The sequence below is a fragment of the Haematobia irritans genome, chromosome 1, assembly GCF_050003625.1.
Source record: "Haematobia irritans isolate KBUSLIRL chromosome 1, ASM5000362v1, whole genome shotgun sequence".
Classification (NCBI taxonomy): domain Eukaryota; kingdom Metazoa; phylum Arthropoda; class Insecta; order Diptera; family Muscidae; genus Haematobia; species Haematobia irritans.
This window is the reverse complement of record NC_134397.1, coordinates 241,805,173-241,826,550: the sequence shown is the minus strand read 5'-3', so window position 1 is coordinate 241,826,550 and position 21,378 is coordinate 241,805,173. Positions and strand designations below refer to the sequence as shown.

Sequence of the window (21,378 nt, the reverse complement as noted above, 5' to 3'; positions counted from 1 at the left end):
ATGGAAATTTATGTTTTTGCTTGCTCTGTAAATTACACTTTAGATTTTAGAAATTAAATGTTAAAATTTTTACAATAGAATTGGAAAGGAAAACCCCATAAAGGTAGGTAAAATATTTAGCATCAATAAATCAAAATTTATTGATAAAATAAAAATGACTTAAAAATTAAATTAAATTAAATTAAATTAAATTAAATTAAATTAAATTAAATTAAATTAAATTAAATTAAATTAAATTAAATTAAATTAAATTAAATTAAATTAAATTAAATGAAATGAAATGAAATGAAATGAAATGAAATGAAATGAAATGAAATGAAATGAAATGAAATGAAATGAAATGAAATGAAATGAAATGAAATGAAATGAAATGAAATGAAATGAAATGAAATGAAATGAAATGAAATGAAATGAAATGAAATGAAATGAAATGAAATGAAATGAAATAAAATGAAATAAAATAAAATAAAATAAAATAAAATAAAATAAAATAAAATAAAATAAAATAAAATAAAATAAAATAAAATGAAATGAAATGAAATGAAATGAAATGAAATAAAATAAAATACAAAAAAGAACAAAAATAAAAAAATAAAATAAAATAAAAACGAAATAGAATAAAATAAAGTAAAATAAAATACAATAAAATAACATAACATAAAACAAACTAAACTAAAATAAAACGCAATACAATACAATACAATAAAATAAAAACGAAATAGAATAAAATAAAGAAAAATAAAATAAAATAAAATAAAAAAGAAATAGAATAAAGTAAAATAAAATAAAGTAAAATAAAATACAATAAATCAAAAATAAAATAAAATAAAATAAAATAAAATACAATAAAATAAAATAAAATAAAAACGAAATAGAATAAAATAAAGTAAAATAAAATACAATAAAATAAAATAAAAATGAAATAGAATAAAATAAAGTAAAATAAAATATAATAAAATACAATAAAAAAAATAAAATAAAATAAAACAAAACAATATAAAATAAAATAAAAACGAAATAGACTAAAATAAAGTAAAATAAAATAAAAAAATAAAATACAATAAAATAAAATAAAATAAAATAAAATAAAGCAAAATAAAATAAAATACAATAAAATAAAATAAAATAACATGAAATAAAATAACATGAAATTAAATAAAATAAAATAAAATAAAATAAAATAAAATAAAATAAAATAAAATAAAATAAAATAAAATAAAATACAATACAATACAATAAAATAAAAATGAAATAGAATAAAATAAATTAAAGTAAAATAAAATACAATAAAACAAAAATAAAATAAAATAAAATAATATATAGTAAAGTAAAGTAAAATAAAATAAAATAAAATAAAATAAAATAAAATAAAATACAATACAATAAAATAAAATAAAACAATAACGAAATAGAATACAATAAAGTAAAATAAAATAAAATACAATAAAATAAAATAAAATAAAATAAAATAAAATAAAACAAAACAAAACAAAATAAAATAATATAAAATAAAATAAAATACAATATAATAAAATAAAATAAAATACAATAAAATTAAATAAAAATGAAATAGAATAAAATAAAGTGAAATAAAAAACAAAAATAAAATAAAATAAAATAAAATAAAATAAAAACGAAATAGCATAAAATAAAGTAAAATAAAATACAATAAAAAAAAATAAAAATGAAATAAAATAAAGTAAAATAAAATACAATGAAAAAAAATAAAATAAAATAAAATAAAATACAATAAAATAAAATAATAACGAAATAGAATAAAATAAAGTAAAATAAAATACAATAAAATAAAATAAAATAAAGTAAAATAAAATAAAACAAAACAAAATAAAATAAACCAAAATAAACCAAAACAAAATAAAACAAAACAAAATAATATAAAACACAATAAAATAAAATAAAATAAAATAAAAATAGAATAAAATAAAGTAAAATAAAATAAAATACTATAAAATAAAACAAAATAAAATAACATAAAACAAAAATAAAATAAAATAAAATACAATAAAATAAAATAAAATAAAATAAAAAATAAAATAAAATAAAATAAAATAAAATAAAATAAAACAAAACAAAATAAAATAAAATACAATGTAATAAAATAAAATAAAATAAAATAAAATTAAATAAAATGAAATAAAATAATATAAAATAAAATAAAATAAAATAAAATAAAATAAAATAATAACGAAATAGAATAAAGTAAAATAAAATACAATAAAATAAAATAAAAATGAAATAAAATAATATAAAATAAAATACAATAAAATAAAATAATATAAAATAATATAAAATAATATAAAATACAATAAAATAAAATAAAAATAGAATAAAATAAAGTAAAATAAAATAAAATAAAATACTATAAAATAAAACAAAACAAAATAAAATAAAACAAAAAAAAATGAATTAAAATAAAATAAAATAAAAATGAAATAAAATAAAATAAAGTAAAGTAAAATAAAAAACAATAAAACAATAAAACAAAAATAAAATCAAAAAATAAAATAAAATAAAATAATATAAAATACAATAAAATAAAATAAAATAAAAATAGAATAAAATAAAGTAAAATAAAATACAATAAAATACTATAAAATAAAATAAAATAAAATAAAATAAAATAAAATAAAATATAATAAAATAAAATACAACAAAATAAAATACAACAAAATAAAATAAAAACGAAATGGAATAAAATAAAGTAAAGTAAAATACATAAACAAAAATAAAATAAAATAACATAAAATAAAATAACATAAAATAAAATAAAAATAAAACGAAATGAAATAATATAAAAAATAAAAATAAAATAAAATTTAACAAAATTAATAAACAAATATAATCTAACTTACAAACCAGTTCAATTTAATTTAACACTATTATGTTCCTATTTTTTTATTATTATTTTATTTATTTCATTTTTCCCTATGAAATGTAATACTTTGACGTACAAAGGCTTTGTTCTGATAATTTTGATCACAACTGTAATTTGCCACCATCGATTGATGTTAAGCTATCATTTTGCAATTTGTATTATTTTTGCTAAATATGTATATCATAATTAATGCAAGAAATGCAACCAACAAAACAAAAAAAAACAGAATACAGCACCAAAAAACAATCATAAAAACATAACATAATTCATATTAAATTGCAAATATGCAAAAATCACTTAATCCTATTTCAAGCAATAATAAAAACCAAAGCCAAAACTACACACCATGAACATATACGGTCACAAGCACACATATACACACTCACACCCACACACACACACCGATACGCATCCATATAACAACAAGAGACAATTAATATTCATGTATGGACAGAAAAATCCTGATGGGAACACTCACGAGGACAATGTGTCACTAATAACTCTATAGAATAATAATAATAACAACAACAATAACAAAGAGAGAGGAGACAACTATAACACCATTACACTATACATTCAACAGGACCATAAGGACAACTAACTAAATGCTTTAAATACATGTATAATAATACCAGTAGTAGTGGTGACGGTGGTCTATGTATGATGGGCGGGAGTAGAGGAAGGGAAAATATGTTGCGCCAAATACAAATCCCTTGGAAATAAACTCATTATATAAATTGTTTCCAATGAAACCCCCATACCAAAGACCTACAAAACAATCAACCCTTGAAAAGACCTAATCGAAGCCAACAACACCTATAAATGGGCCGCCATCGTTGTGAACTTTTATCCAAACATACAAAATGCGTTCGATGACATTTAACACATTAAAAGTTAACAGCGGACAATGTGATGGATTTTTCTCTTTTAGAGACTATGTATGACACATACTTTGGAAATTTTACCCTAGAAATCTAAAGTAACTAACATTTGACCATTAAGAAAGTAGCCGAGGCAAGAATAACATGATATAGTAAGGTTGGGGGGAAAAGCGCCCCACTTTTGCACCTAAGTAAACTGTCAGACCGTTCAATTATTAAACATTAATACACAGAGAAAAAGAGGATAATTCTTAAATAATAAATATTTTCTTTTCGAACGAAATTTTATATAAATCAAATTCGTTTTGTTAAAAAATATTTTCTTTACAAAATAAAAAAAAAAGAAAATTGTACTATTTTTTCGTTTTTCCATAATTTCAAATGACATAGAAAAAAAAAAATTTATTTGCTTGGAAATAAAAATTGTAAATAAAAATTACAACAGAGACATCAGGACCGTACGATGCCAATAGATATTGAAATGTAATTGCCTATAAAATATGCAACAACACATTAACACTAATCGATTTAACTGCACGTGTATGAAAATAGGAACAGGGTGTATCTAAAAATATTATTGTAATAAAATAAATACACAAAACCCTGTGATATACATACTAACATATCAAAGCAATAAGAAGAGCAACTACTAATATTTAAAGGACCTGCAATATATGCTATAAAATATGGACCTAACACAGAGACTAACACATATGAATGGGGGAAAAACAAAGCATGTGGCGGGTAAATAGGAATTGACAACTCTCTACGATAATACCAAACTGAAATATTTGCGGTTTGGGTGGGAGATTTGTAGCCACAGGAGAAATAATTAATTTAATTTAATTTTAATTGAATTGAATTGAATTGAATTTAATTTTAATTGAATTGAATTGATTTGAATTGAATTGAATTGGTTTGAATTGAATTGAATTGAATTGAATTGAATTTAATTGAATTTAATTTAATTTAATTTAATTTAATTTAATTTAATTTAATTTAATTTAATTTAATTTAATTTAATTTAATTTAATTTAATTTAATTTAATTTAATTTAATTTAATTTAATTTAATTTAATTTAATTTAATTTAATTTAATTTAATTTAATTTAATTTAATTTAATTTAATTTAATTTAATTTAATTTAATTTAATTTAATTTAATTTAATTTAATTTAATTTAATTTAATTTAATTTAATTTAATTTAATTTAATTTAATTTAATTTAATTTAATTTAATTTAATTTAATTTAATTTAATTTAATTTAATTTAATTTAATTTAATTTAATTTAATTTAATTTAATTTAATTTAATTTAATTTAATTTAATTTAATTTAATTTAATTTAATTTAATTTAATTTAATTTAATTTAATTTAATTTAATTTAATTTAATTTAATTTAATTTAATTTAATTTAATTTAATTTAATTTAATTTAATTTAATTTAATTTAATTTAATTTAATTTAATTTAATTTAATTTAATTTAATTTAATTTAATTTAATTTAATTTAATTTAATTTAATTTAATTTAATTTAATTTAATTTAATTTAATTTAATTTAATTTAATTTAATTTAATTTAATTTAATTTAATTTAATTTAATTTAATTTAATTTAATTTAATTTAATTTAATTTAATTTAATTTAATTTAATTTAATTTAATTTAATTTAATTTAATTTAATTTAATTTAATTTAATTTAATTTAATTTAATTTAATTTAATTTAATTTAATTTAATTTAATTTAATTTAATTTAATTTAATTTAATTTAATTTAATTTAATTTAATTTAATTTAATTTAATTTAATTTAATTTAATTTAATTTAATTTAATTTAATTTAATTTAATTTAATTTAATTTAATTTAATTTAATTTAATTTAATTTAATTTAATTTAATTTAATTTAATTTAATTTAATTTAATTTAATTTAATTTAATTTAATTTAATTTAATTTAATTTAATTTAATTTAATTTAATTTAATTTAATTTAATTTAATTTAATTTAATTTAATTTAATTTAATTTAATTTAATTTAATTTAATTTAATTTAATTTAATTTAATTTAATTTAATTTAATTTAATTTAATTTAATTTAATTTAATTTAATTTAATTTAATTTAATTTAATTTAATTTAATTTAATTTAATTTAATTTAATTTAATTTAATTTAATTTAATTTAATTTAATTTAATTTAATTTAATTTAATTTAATTTAATTTAATTTAATTTAATTTAATTTAATTTAATTTAATTTAATTTAATTTAATTTAATTTAATTTAATTTAATTTAATTTAATTTAATTTAATTTAATTTAATTTAATTTAATTTAATTTAATTTAATTTAATTTAATTTAATTTAATTTAATTTAATTTAATTTAATTTAATTTAATTTAATTTAATTTAATTTAATTTAATTTAATTTAATTTAATTTAATTTAATTTAATTTAATTTAATTTAATTTAATTTAATTTAATTTAATTTAATTTAATTTAATTTAATTTAATTTAATTTAATTTAATTTAATTTAATTTAATTTAATTTAATTTAATTTAATTTAATTTAATTTAATTTAATTTAATTTAATTTAATTTAATTTAATTTAATTTAATTTAATTTAATTTAATTTAATTTAATTTAATTTAATTTAATTTAATTTAATTTAATTTAATTTAATTTAATTTAATTTAATTTAATTTAATTTAATTTAATTTAATTTAATTTAATTTAATTTAATTTAATTTAATTTAATTTAATTTAATTTAATTTAATTTAATTTAATTTAATTTAATTTAATTTAATTTAATTTAATTTAATTTAATTTAATTTAATTTAATTTAATTTAATTTAATTTAATTTAATTTAATTTAATTTAATTTAATTTAATTTAATTTAATTTAATTTTAAAGTTTGAAGTAATTAAAAAAATCTATAACAAACGATTAATATATTCTATTATATCCTTCTCCCAAACATTTGCGTTTTTCTGTCTGTACATAATTCATAAATTTCTTACATATTGTCAGAGTAAAACTTCGGATAATTGATAAAAGTGCGTAAGGCTTTATTTATTATGCCAACCACTAATTACCTGTAATGATGAACCGTTTTTTTTATAACGTTTGATTACTGAAAATTGTAGACAACTACGTAGAAAACATGTATGAAACTATATACCTTAAGAAGCTAAGACATGTGTTCGAGAGTGATTTGCAAAACCAATTAAGTTATTAAATAGAAAAAGAGCAATTCATTACATTGTATAGATAATTAATGAAAACAAAAAAAAAATCATAGAGTTAGCGAAGAGTCCTGTCAGATCTAATTTCCCATCTCCCTATTATTATCATCATTTTTTCAGAATAATATATAATTTATAAACAAAAAGTACAAGATTTTACGTTAGTATTTTAAGTTTCATATAAATTATATTACTTCACATGGTGGGTTTATTTTTTCTGTTAAATATTTTTTTGGGGATGAAAATTTAAAAAAAATACGTTTTTCAACTTTTTTTTGGGTTGATTTGTTGTCTTCCTCATTTAATACCGAAATAAATGTAATAAATTGATGGATGTTTCGCTTCAAAGATTTATATGCATATCAATATATTTAAATTACCTGTAGAATTATTATTTTGTACAAATAATTGTAAGTAAATGTACATAACCATTATATTAAAATCACTGATCTATCAAAATTATAATGGTGTTTTTTTCTCTTTGGTATAAACTCAAATATGCAGTAGTAGCTTTACATAAGATGAGATACACAAACACAACGAAAATAAGAATGAGAGAGAGATGTGAAAGAGATTGATTTCTAATTTACTAAACTACAACAATAGTTTTGTGGCTACTACTATTTATTATACAACAAGCATCAAGCAATACAAGATAAGAGAAGAGGCCTAATAGGACTAGAGAAAAGCCAAAGATATACGCATACAAACACAAATAACTGAGACTGCAAATGTGTGATTTAAGATTTACAAACTACTTAGGAGCATCATATACATACAAACACATCCATCCATATGAAAGCTTGGCATCTATTCTAATAGATGTTTGCTTACATACGTACATACGTATGTATGTGTTCATATGTGTAGAGTGGCTTACTCACAATATAAGAAGCAATAGATCTACACTTAGACCAAAGTGGTGGACAGTTAGTACCTAAGTAGTTAGACAGTACTTAAGAAGACATCAAAACACTTAGGCAAAGGGATTAATATGGGATTTGAGAGGGATTTAAGGTGCTAATAGGTATTGGATGTGAGTGTTATAAGGTTAGTAGGGATTAGATGCAAGTGTTGGAGTTGGAATTGGGGTGGGGTTTTTCTAGGGCATAGGAGACACATATCATTTCAGGTTGTTTTTTTTTTTAGTTTATCTTGTTCTTCTAGACGTATAGTAGACACAAACCTTTTTAGGAGAAGATAGATGTAATGAAGATGGCGATGACATAGAACAATCAGAAGAAGCAGAACTGCAGCGACTTGATGGAGAAGATGATGAGGAGGACGAAGACGCTGATGCCTGGCTGGCATTGAGTGGCAACGGCGAGGTGGCCAACAATAGTTTAGATGTCTTGTTAGCCAATTCTATGGTAGGACAACCAGGAGCACTACCTAGCAGACCAGCACCCGGACGCATGCCAACAAAACCCGTAACGCCAGTGGACGACAAGGCCGCTGCTGTGGCCGACAATGGAGGTGAGGCCAAATAATTGCCCCAATAGTCGGTGGGTGTGGGTGCATTCATAAGAATACCACCACCAGCCCCTGCTGCCGTTGGGGCACCACCCAGGATACCAGCACCTCCATTATTGGGCACAACAACGGAATTGGTGGCATTAGCAATGGCCATGGCGGTAATGCCATTCGAGCCTCCCGTACCACCGCCACCACCACCCAAATAAGCACCGGTCGCCGCAGTTGCTGCTGGAGAGGAACTAGTTGCAGATAGACTAATGTTATTATTTACATTATTGGATGGAGTGGTTGCTGTCGATGTTGTTGTCGTAGATGTCGTACCCGACATATTGGCGGCAAACATGGCTGCTGCTGCCACAGCAGCTGCTGCGGCAGATCCATTGCATGCAGGTATTATAGTTAAGGGTGTACCAGCTGCCGCCGATGATGCAAAGAAAGCTGCTGCTGCCGCCTGTTGTTGTTGTTGGGGCTGATGAAATTGCTGTTGCTGCGATTGTTGTTGATGCTGGTGGTGGTGTAGTGTTAAATTGCCATTATATTTAGTCGGTGTTGTTGGACTATTGACAGCTGCTGCTGCTGCTGCAGCAGCATTGTTTACTTGCAATTGCATATAGGTTTGCAGCATTTGCATTTGTTGTTGTTGTTGCTGCTGTTGTTGTTGTTGTTGCTGTTGTTGGGCATAATGCAACTGCTGTTGTAATTGATATTGATGTTGCTGTTGTTGTTGCTGCTGCTGTTGTTGCAACATTGTTGCTGATGCCGAGGCGGCGGCAGCAGCTGCCACAGCACTAGCTGGATAGCCAGGCGAATAATTGGGTTGTGTCATATGTAACTGATGCGGATGTCCTGCTGTGGGGGCTGCTTGTAACAACTGCATTTGCTGTTTGTGGTTTTTAATTTTTGTTTAGTATTTTTTTTAGCATATTTTTAGTAGATTTTTGCGAATGTGTGTGTGTGTTATGAGTTATTTAGTGATTAAGAATGAAAGAAGAAATCATAACCCAAGAAAATTATACAAAAAAAATTATAGAATGAGAAATAATAAAAGAAACCAAAACACCAAAAACACTAATGTAAAGAAATCGATTTCTAGGAGCTGAAAAGATACACCTACACAAACAAAAAACTTATTCTCAAATACAAGTTTACATGGATCCAACCTTGGTGGTATTACCAAATACTTTGACATAATCTTTTGAAAAGGAGAGAGAGCCTATAACACTTTGAAATCTAAATAACATTACAATAATAAAAACAATTGCGTTCCAAAATCTTGAACGGATGGTAACAAAATGAAATGGAAACGTTCACGAAAAATCAAAAAGGAATGTTCATGGTTTCATTCTTTGTCTTTGGCAATGCAAAGTCTTAAAATATTCGTTAGAGGTTCTCAAGGCAACACCGTCTGTGATGCAATGTACTGAGGCGTCTGTTAACGGAGCAGATAATCCAGGATCGAACATTTTTTTTTACAAATTTGTAACCATTACATTTTCAGATTATGAACGCTGGTTGTTGTTTTGACATGAGCATGGTGTCATTTTATCATTACCAGATTGACACCGTCTGTTCTCCGTTTGACATCGCATGTGTATATATTCGTTTTCATGAACGGATCGTTTTGAAACAGACACGCCGTTCATGATATTTTCTATGGCTGTATTGTAAGTTTATTGTTAATCTTAGTAAGAGATAATAAGATTGAGATTTAAATGTTTAAATTAGTTATAGGTAATATCTCACTCAAGATTATCACCTAAGGTGAATTGAAACATTCGAGTGATATAATTTTTCAAAAATGAATCTATGAAAAACCCCAATACCAGATTTTTCATTAATCCAGTACCTCAAGCCAAACAAATACCATAAGTAAAAAACTCCAAAGCTCAACTAAGATAATTGAACACTGTCCGTCAATATGGCAGGTATCAACTAAAATTTCATACAATTAAATCGATGTATGGACCTCACTTCTCAAACCTATAAAAATATATTCCGTATGCCATCCAAACATTCTGATATTGCAAGATCATCATCATGCGCTATAGTGAGATTGAGATAAGCCTAGACATTAGTGGGACCAGCTACATTCAATATTGCATGAACGTTTGACCAGCAAAAAAAAAAATTGTTCAAGTTGTATCCACGGTTGCCACAGTTGGCAGAATAAACTTTTGACAAAATTCTCTATGGAAATAAAATTTTTGTAAAATTTTCTATAGAAATAAAATTTTGATAAATTTTCACTAGAAATAAAATTTTCAAAAATTTTTATATAGAAATAAATTTTTGAAAAAATTTTCTATAGAAATAAAATTTTCAAAAAATTTTCTATAGAAATAAAATTTTCAAAAAATTTTCTATAGAAATAAAATTCTGACAAAATTTTCTATAGAAATAAAATTCTGACAAAATTTTCTATAGAAATAAAATTCTGACAAAATTTTCTATAAAAATAAAATTTTCCATGGAAATAAAATTTTCCATGGAAATAAAATTTTGACAAAATTTTCTATAGAAATAAAATTTTGACAAAATTTTCTAAAGACACAAAATTCTGACAAAATTTTCCATAAAAATAAAGTTTTGATACAATTTTCTAAAGAAATAAAATATTGACAAAATTTTCAATAGATATAAAATTTTGACAAAATTTTCTATAAAAATAATTTTATAGAAAATTTTAAAATAAAAATAATTTTCCATAAAAATAATAATTTTCTATAGAATTGTCTATAGAAATAAAATGTTGACAAAATTTTCTATTTAAGTAAAATTTTGACAAAATTATCTTTAGAAATAAAATTTTGACAAAATTTTCTGTAGAAATATAATTTTGATAAAATTTTCTATAGAAATATAATTTTGATAAAATTTTCTATAGAAATAAAATTTTGAGAAAATTTAATACAGAAATAAAATTTTGAGAAAATTTAGTACAGAAATAAAATTTTGACAAATTTTCCTATAGAAATAAATTTTAACAAAATTTTCTATAGAAATAAAATTTTGACAAAATTTTCTATATAAGTAAAATTTTGACAAAATTATCTTTAGAAATAAAATTTTGAATACAATTTCGACAAAATTTTCTAAAGAAATAAAATTTTGAAAGAAATTTTGACCAAATTTCCTATAAAAATAAAATTTTGATTACATTTTCTATAGAAATAAAATGTTGACAAAATTTTCTATAGAAATAAAATTTAGACAAATTTTTATATAGAAATAAATTTTTGACAAAATTTTCTATAGAAATAAAATTTTGACAAAATTTTCTATGGAAATAAAATTTTGACAAAATTTTCTAAAGAAACAAAATGTTGAAAGAAATTTTGACAAAATTTTCTATAAAAATAAAAGTTTGATAATATTTTCTATAGAAATAAAATTTTGACAAAATTTTCTATAGAAATAAAATTTTGACATAATTTTCCATGGAAATAAAATTTTGGCAAAATTTGCTACAGAAATAAAATTTTCACATTTTTTTTTTTAAATAAAACTATAACAACATTTTCTACAGAAATAATATTTTGACAACATTTTTTATAGAAATAAAATTTTGACAAAACTTTCTATAGAAATACAATTTTGACAAAATTTTCTATAGAAATACAATTTTGACAAAATTTTCTAAAGAAAAAAAATTCTGACATTTTTTATAGAAATAAATTTTTGACAAAATTTTCTATAAAAATAAAATTTTGATAAAATTTTCTATAAAAATAAAATTTTGACAAAATTTTCAATAGAAATAAAATTTTTGACAAATTTTTATATAGAAATAAATTTTTGACAAAATTTTCTATAGAAATAAAATTTTGACAAAATTTTCTATGGAAATAAAATTTTGTCAAAATTTTCTAAAGAAGTAAAATTTTGAAAGAAATTTTGACAAAATTTTCTAGAAAAATAAAAGTTTGATAAAATGTTGTATAGAAGTAAAATTTTGACAAAATTTTCTATAGAAATAAAATTTTGACAAATTTTTATATAGAAATAAATTTTTGACAAAATTTTCTATAAAAATAAAATTTTTAGAAAATTTTCTATGGAAATAAAATTCTGACAAAATTTTCTATAGAAAAAAAATTCTGACACAATTTTCTACAGAAATAAAATTTTGACAAAATTTTCTAAAGAAACAAAATTCTGACAAAATTTTCTATAGAAAGAAATATTTGACAAAATTTTCTATAGAAATAAAATGTTGACAACATTTTGAAAACAAAATTTATAGAAATAAAATTTTGGCAAAATAATACTTTTTGTTTTGTGGTAAAATTGTCCCCCAATTTTGGTAGGTTATTGTTGGCTCCAGTGGCAACCGTGGTTGGATCCCACGTAATTTGTGAAACGCTCAAAAAAGGTAAACTTTTTCGACACCTGAAGAAGCGGTAATGCGTTCAGAATGCATGTTATGGATATACTTCAATCAGAGTGGCAAAAATGCTTCGACAATTGATTCAGATTCGTGCATGTATATGGGGAATATTTTGAACAATAAACCGATTTTCGATGATTAATATTTGCTTTCTTTCTCTAATCCCGAAATATAAAAAGCAACCCTCATATAGAGCCTCCGATATTTAAGTTTTGATTTTGTTTTTACACGAATTCATATTATATTTGAAAATTTAAAACAACTCCATAGAAATTTACTTAAAGAACAAACAGGTAATTCAGTATTGATGGAAGAATCTAACAAAATTTTTAATATGAAATGTGATAACTAAACCAAAAACATAATAAATAAAAAATAAGTGATTTAAAGAATTATTTTTTTTTAATTTGAAGTGTGTGTTTTTAATAAACAACTCCTTTTCGCTTGTGTATATTTAAACAAAACTTTTTAACCTAAAGTGCTGGTGATGGCAAAACTTTAAATAGTGGCAGAAAGAGTAGATATTAATTAATTACAAAAACAAACGTTTTTTTTTTTGATATATATATGGAGAGAAGATAATTTATTATTATTTATATTATTGCTTTTTCAACAAGTAAAACTTTATAGATTCGAAATATAGTAGAGTGGGTAGGAAGTAGAGAAAAATAGCAGAGCTATTAAAAATATAAGGTCAAAACAGGTTAGAATATAAAGTTGAAAGTGGGAGAGAGAGAGAAAGATAGATGGTATACAGCCAAAATATAGAGTAATTACTGTGAAGATAAGTGTTTTTAATTGAAGTCATAAGTGAAAGTAGATAGTACAAGAAAAATTACAAGGAAATACGCCTACATTTGTTCACTCAAAGTGAGAACAAGAATTGACAACGTAATCAACAATTTTGCTAGATTGCAAGGACATACAACAAAGTTTTTATTTTTCTTTTGAAATGTAGAACAGTAAAGCGATAGAGGGGGCAATAATAAAACGTTATAGAATTTTCAAGGAAAATAAATTTATAAAGATATTTTAGGTATTTTTTCGAGTTTTAAATTAAGTTTTGCTTTGTTTGTTATATCTAACAAAAAATCTTCAAAAATAAATAATTGAAAGAAATAACCTAACCAATAAAAATATTTTGTCCATAATCTATTAGAAGATTTTACCTGAATACAATTTAATTTTGTTGCATAATTTAGAATATCAAACGTTTCGTAAGTTGGATGTCATTTATTGGAACATTTCGAGAATAAGTGAATTTGTATATAAAAAATAATAAATATTGAGAAACAAGTTCTTTATTATAAAAAAAATAACTTTAATAGGAAAAATTTAAAAATTTTTCCTATTAAGGACACATATATTGCGAAAGCATGTATTCAAATCTGTTTATTATGCACATTACTAACATACTCGTACATCAAAATTTTTCGTTTTGCTATTTTTTACTGTATTTCTCATAATGATAATATTGTACTAAGGGCTTAAATAAAAATCTCTAAAGGTCAAGAGTAACTTTCTACTTGATCATATGAATGCAATGATCATATAATGTTAGAAACCCGTTTTCAAAAAATAAAGTTACTCCACATCGTTACAATATTTATTCGAGCTTATTGGAAGATTAAGTTACTGAAAAGAACTGGCTTCCTGTGGGGCCCTATTAACATATCAACTGAAAGCATAAAATTCGAAGGGAAGTGTTAAATTATTAATTAGACAAATAAGTTGACATAGTGGTCCACTTCAAATGTTATCTTCGCAAGATAAAAATGATGACTAAATCGCTTCCCACATTCACTTCCCATATCCCATATGTTATATATTAATTTTTATATTGTTCACAAAATTACAGAAAAACAATTAGTTTTGAATATTAAAATGTTTACAAAAGAAATTACTTTCAAAAAAAATGTGTTAGATGTCAACTATGTTAGAGCCAATAATCAATACGGTCGTTCAGATTTCCGATTTCATAACGATTTAAAATATTTTTTAAAAATGCTTGGCTAACATATTTTATTTATTCTTCCTCCACATATAGGGTCCGGATATGATTTATCTCCGCAATCAATAAATTGAACAATTCCATATTGAGGTTATTGAAGAATGAACACTAAACCTATTAGCCCAATTAGGCCAGTCTGATATAGAATGTAGAGATCATTGCCTATAATAATATTGTTCATATACGAGGGCAGTTCGGAAACTTCTTAGCCTAGCACAAAAAGCGCGGTATAAACAGAAAAAAGTTAAATGTTTTGGAAACTTCCATCTCTGTCATGAACACATGTTAAACCTTATACTACGTTGGGTATTAGATCGTATTTTTCATCACCGAATTTTTTACTGTTGGATTATAATTAAAAGTTCTTACTACTCAGCATGAATTCAGCATATGTCATCAATTCATGGACTGAGTGATAGAAATTTTTAATTATATTCGATCAGTAAGAAATGCGGTGATGAAACATACGACATGGGTCATCAAATGACCCCAACGTAGTATAAGGGTTAAATTTTGTTTCGATCTGACAATTCCTGCATATATAAACAGGTGCTCAAAAAATACGCATCCGCAATTTTTTTACAATGGAAAAATTAGAAATGCGTGCTGTCATTAAATATTTACATAAAAAATGTTTAGCGGAACAAGAAATTCATAATGATATGGTGAATGTGTTAGGTGAAAGTGCTCTTTCATATGCAACAGTAAAAAATTGGGTTGCTGAATTTAAACGTGGTCGTACAAGTATTGAAGATGAACCACGTAGTGGACGTCCAAAAACAGTAACAACAACAGAAATTGTAGCCAAAGTGCATGATATGGTATTAAATAATCGACGAATAAAACTGCGTGAAATTGCTAATATCATGGGCATCTCAAATGATCGAGTCCATTTAATTTTGCATGAAGAACTACAGATGAAAAAGCTTTCTGCAAGATGGGTGCCGCATTTGTTAACAAGCGATCAAAAACGCATAAGAATGAACATTTCTCAAACTTGTTTGGATCGTTTTAAGCGAAATAAAATGGATTTTAAGCGTCGATTCATAACTGTTGATGAGACATGGATCCACTACTATACTCCAGAGACAAACGAACAATCCAAACAATGGACTGAAGCTGGAGGAAGTGTCCCAAAGAAGGCAAAAACAATTCAACAACTCAATTATGGCAACGGTTTTTTGGGACTTCAAAGGTATTTTATTGATCGACTATATGCAAAAGGGTAAAACAATAAATTCAGAGTACTATTGCAACCTTTTGGATCAATTAAATGTACAAATTCGAGAAAAACGTTCCGGCTTACAACACAAAAAAATAATTTTTCATCGAGACAACGCACCAGCGCACAAGAGTTTTTTAACAATGGCTAAAATCAACGAATTCAATAGAGTGTACTTGGTGTCTATTGATGGCGTAAACTCTTATAATTATTTTGCGAAATCAGGGGTTCCACAGGGTAGTGTTCTGGGTCCACTATTATTTAATTTGTTCATAAATGATTTGCCTAAGAGCATTTCTTTTTCCAACACTTTGTTATATGCAGATGATTTAAAATTATTCAAGTGCGTCAATAGTTTATTAGATGCTATTCATCTTCAATGTGATTTAAATTCGATTGTGAATTGGTGTGAGATTAATCACTTGTCACTAAATGTGAGAAAATGTTTTTATGTATGTTTTAGTCGTCGTCACTCCCCAATGATATCTGAGTATTATGTTACCGATAATCGTGTTAGGCAAGTTAGTGAGATTTTAGATCTCGGCATTTTTGTTCGATTCTAAATTATCATTTAATGCTCATATTGATTACATAATGCCAAAAGCCTATGCCCTTTTAGCTTTGATCATAGTACAGAGTTTCAAGATCCTTATGTTCGCAAGACTTTGTACACTGCGCTTGTAAGGACAAAGTTAGAATATGCACAAATTGTTTGGAGCCCGTCGTGTAGTACGCATATCAATCGTATTGAACGTCTTCAGAAAAAAATTTGTGGAGTTTTGCTTAAGTTCACTCAATTTTACTGAGCCAATTCCACTCTATGAGCATCGATGTAAATTGATACATTTGCCTACATTAAAAGATCGAAGACTTCTGCAATGCATTCTATAAAGTTATATGTGGCACTTTAGATTGTCCTTATATTCTTAGTAAAATAGGATTTCATGTACCATCCCGAAGATTAAGAAATTTTGAAGTTTTTCATGTTCCTTGTCATACAACTAGCTACGCTATGAATGAGCCCATCACTAGATTTCTTACAGAATGTAATAGAATAAGTTTGCTATACGGCGTAGACTTTTCTTTGAATATTAATCAATTTAAGAACTTGTTAAACACAATTTATTATTAAGCATTAGTCTGTAAGGAATATTTTCCCTAGACGAAATAAATAAATAAATAAATTAAAATACGAGTTGCTTGACCACCCACCTTATTCTCTTGATTTAGCTCCCAGTGACTTTTACTTGTTCCCAAATCTAAAACAAAAATCCTTGCTGACAAGCGTTTTACCACAAATGAAGATGCAATTACATTTGTAAACCACTATTTTGAAGACCTTGAGGAAAACTATTTTAATCAAGGCATAGAATTGCTAGAAAAGCGTTGGACTAAGTGTATTAAAGTCTCAAGAGATTATATTGAAAAATAAAAATATTTTTGAAAAACTAACTATTCTCATAGGCTAAGAAGTTTCCGAACCGCCCTCGTAATAGACAATATTTCATTGCACACATTTACTATTTAAACATAATTGAAAAGACCTATCGTATACTAACTAAACGTCACCGTTGTTAAGTGATAATCAGTTAATATGAAATAAAAAAAGAAACAATATTTCATTGCACACATTAACTATTTATACATTATAGAAAAGACCTATCTTCGGCTAAATAAACCTTACTGTTCTTAAGTGATAATCAATTAATATGAAATAAAAATTCATTGCACACATTAACAATTTATGGATAACTGAAATGACCTGTCTTAAGCTAACTAAACGTCACTGTTCTTAAGTCATAATCAATTAATATGAAATAGAAAATATTAAAATAAAAATTATTAACAATATAAATCTAAATAGCTTTGAACTATATGAACATAAACTAATCAATTAATATTAAATACAAATTCATTGCACACATTAACAATTTATGGATAACTGAAATGACCTATCTTAAGCTAACTAAACGTCACTGTTCTTAGGTCATTATCAATTAATATGAAATAGAAAATATTAAAATAAAAGTTATTAACAATATAAAACTAAATAGCTTTGAATTACACAATATTGGTGCGCACCAGAGAACTGCAATCAGTGGCTTGTTTTCGTATTGCAATCTTACCCACAAAATGCCGGTGGCAGTGAGTAAGACACTAATTACCATGCGATCTTTTACATTGCAAGAAATGCGACAATAAAAACACCATTAGTATATAACAATGTTCGTATGCAGTATCTTGCAATCTTAGACCCATCGACATCGTAACAACGCTCGGTAAACAAAACACGAGTGTGGCACTTAAGTGTGATTGCACTCAATAACAACAATTACTAGCAGTTGACATTAGCTCAAGAGAATTGAGAGAGTACCAAATAAGAGAATACCAAACTGCTGAGATAGGGGTAACCAATTTGTGTGATTGCTTTACTATGGTGTTTTCGAGAGACCAACACTCATACTAACAAACACCGACAGTCGTCGGTTGCATTGGATATTGGTGGTTGAATTTTTTTTTACCAATTGGTGTTTTAAGATTGCAAATGTTGGTGTTTACTAAATACACTGGTCGGTTGCGGTAGATCGCAGCCGTTCTCTGGTGCACACATAAACTAATTCAAAGTCATTGGAGAGACCTGTCCAATGCTAAATAAACAAAGATATTTCCTAGCTACAATCAATTCATATATGAAGAATTTTTAATATATATAATTTAATATTATTATTGATAATAATATTATATTGATAATTAGCTAATATGAAATAAAAAAAATAAACAATATTTCATTGCACACATTAACTATTTATACATTATAGAAAAGACCTATCTTCGGCTAAATAAACCTTACTGTTCTTAAGTGATAATCAATTAATATGAAATAAAAATTAATTGCACACATTAACAATTTATGGATAACTGAAATGACCTGTCTTAAGCTAACTAAACGACACTGTTCTTAAGTCATAATCAATTAATATGAAAATATTAAAATAAAAATTATTAACAATATAAATCTAAATAGCTTTGAATTACACAATATTGGTGCACACATAAACTAATTCAAAGTCATTGGAGAGTCCTGTCCAATGCTAAATAACCAAAGATATTTCCTAGCTACAATCAATTCATATATTAAAAAAACGATCATAATTATTAAAATTAAAAAAGTGTAGAACTACATTTTATAGTAAAACGATTTATTCATGATTATTAACAGTTTATAAGTTTATTTTTATCATTTAGTGGGTTTATCTTTCCATATATTTCCTATATTCCTTTAAAATTTATTGTCACTATTAACGAAATGTCCCAATAACATCCAATTCTATAGTTAACTCTTTGGCATATGTTTTCAAATTAAATTCTAAAGCCCTATAAATCCTAGCTATCTATAATGATTATAATGAAGAATAAATTAATGGCTATGAAACTCTTACCATTATAATCGTTTTGCAGGCGAAGTTGTTGTACAGAAAGTTGTAGATGTTGATGCTGTTTAGCAAATTCTTATATTGTGACAGGATTTTCAGCTTCTAAACAATTGAAGAGATTGTTGTGAAGATTGATTTTATTTTAGTTTTGAGTTTTTCGTTATGATTGTTTTTTGGTTAACTTAGCGATCACTGATAATAATTTGCTTAAATGTTTTGATATATCTTTTATTTTTTTGTCTGTTTATAAATCTCAAGTTTTTGTTAAGTTTCAAACTTTGTTAGTTTTTTAGTTTTTTTTTTTTAAATTATGATTACTATAACGTGTTGTCTTTCTTTTTTTTGTAGATTTACTGATATGATGACTACGTTGATGCAATACGTTGTTTGTTGGTGGTATTTTTATAAGACTGGGAAAAGACCAGGTCAGGATGGCAAAGGATTTTAGTGTTTAAAAGGAAATGTCTATTTGTATAGTTTTGCCGTATTTTATTTATGACAATGAGATTTACTAATTTGGAAATAGTGTTCTTTGTATGGAACTTGTTATTGATGTTGTTTGACAAATAGTTGCTTTGCTCTTTGATTAGATATTTTGATTATTCAATAGAGTTTATTTTTTGATTTTATATATTTCTCCTTCTTTTCAGGGTGGTTGGATAACTTTAAGACAAATTCTACAATAAAAAAGGTAAATGTATTGAAACACTTTAGATTATTTAGATTATATTTGGGTATGAGATTTTAAGTTTTCTATTATATATTTTTTTGGGGTCTCTTTTGTTTTTGGAAAAGGGAGATTGTCTAAAGAGTAAATTGTGCAATATAAAGGTTTTCTTGGCCTTTTGTTGAAGTAGGAAAGGGCCTACCACATTTAGAGATTCAAAAAGGAATATCAGTTATATTAATACACAGTATTTTCTATTATTAATTCTTTTTTCGATCTACAGCTAATATGATAATTTTATATGATTAAGTTGTAGTTTTTTTCTTTTAAAAAGAGATTAGATTAAAATATTTATATATACGAATATTTTTTTTTTTTTGATTTTTTTTTTCTAAGATTTATAAAAGATCTATAAGAGTGTAGACAATATATGATTTTAGAAAATAAGTAATCACGAGTTTTAGGTTTAAGTTTTCACAAATGTAGAAATTTAGATTGTCCAGAGTAGAGGGGGAGGGTTATACTTATTAGTAGAAGAGGTTTTCTAGGTATATATTATGTTAATTAATATTTTTTGGTTTGCTTATAGAAAATCACACAAATGATTGTTGAAGTGATTGCAGAAAATGTAGAAATTACATTTGTTTTTTAATAATTATATTATAATAATAATATATATGTATTGTATATATATATGTATATATATTCACGCTAATTTTGTAATGATTGTCAAAACGCGTTACTCTTGAGTCAGTTTATTATGGGCCAAGAAAAATACCAGAACCCTATTTGACTATCCTTGTTCGTTTTTTTTTCTGTTCTGAATTAACTCTAACAATAACTTGTATTTTGCTAATTTTGCTATATAATAACTACTAGTTTTATTGCACTATATACGTGATTGTATGGCTTAGGGTATTAAGAACCGATGAAAATATTCCACAAAAGTGTTTACTAACTATAAGACTAAAATTGTTATTTTCATATATAGTTTTTAAAATGTTGTATACTACAAATGTATGTATAGAGATTTTCTTTTTTGTCTAAATTTTACATCAATTGACTTGGGTTTTTTTTTTGATAATTTTTGATTCTTCAGATTGCTAAAAATAAAACATTCAGCCTGGGATATTTTTCTACATGTAAAGATTTTGGCTTTGG

At 23.7% G+C, this 21,378-nt stretch overlaps 1 protein-coding gene across 12 annotated transcripts in view; it reads right to left on the bottom strand.

Annotated features, from left to right (window-relative positions):
• heph (polypyrimidine tract-binding protein 1 heph) overlaps window positions 1-21,378 on the bottom strand; it is a 564,267-nt gene that overhangs the window by 295,807 nt on the left and 247,082 nt on the right. For 3 of the 12 annotated variants that reach the window (XM_075309630.1, XM_075309558.1, XM_075309480.1), the window contains exon 3: window positions 19,557-20,227. The exons of the other annotated variants lie outside the window; for them this stretch is intronic. In XM_075309630.1, coding sequence (XP_075165745.1) covers window positions 19,557-19,559 — 3 coding nt within the window. In that variant the 5' untranslated portion in view covers window positions 19,560-20,227. The remainder of the gene's footprint in view (window positions 1-19,556; window positions 20,228-21,378) is intronic. 12 annotated transcript variants of the gene reach the window in all.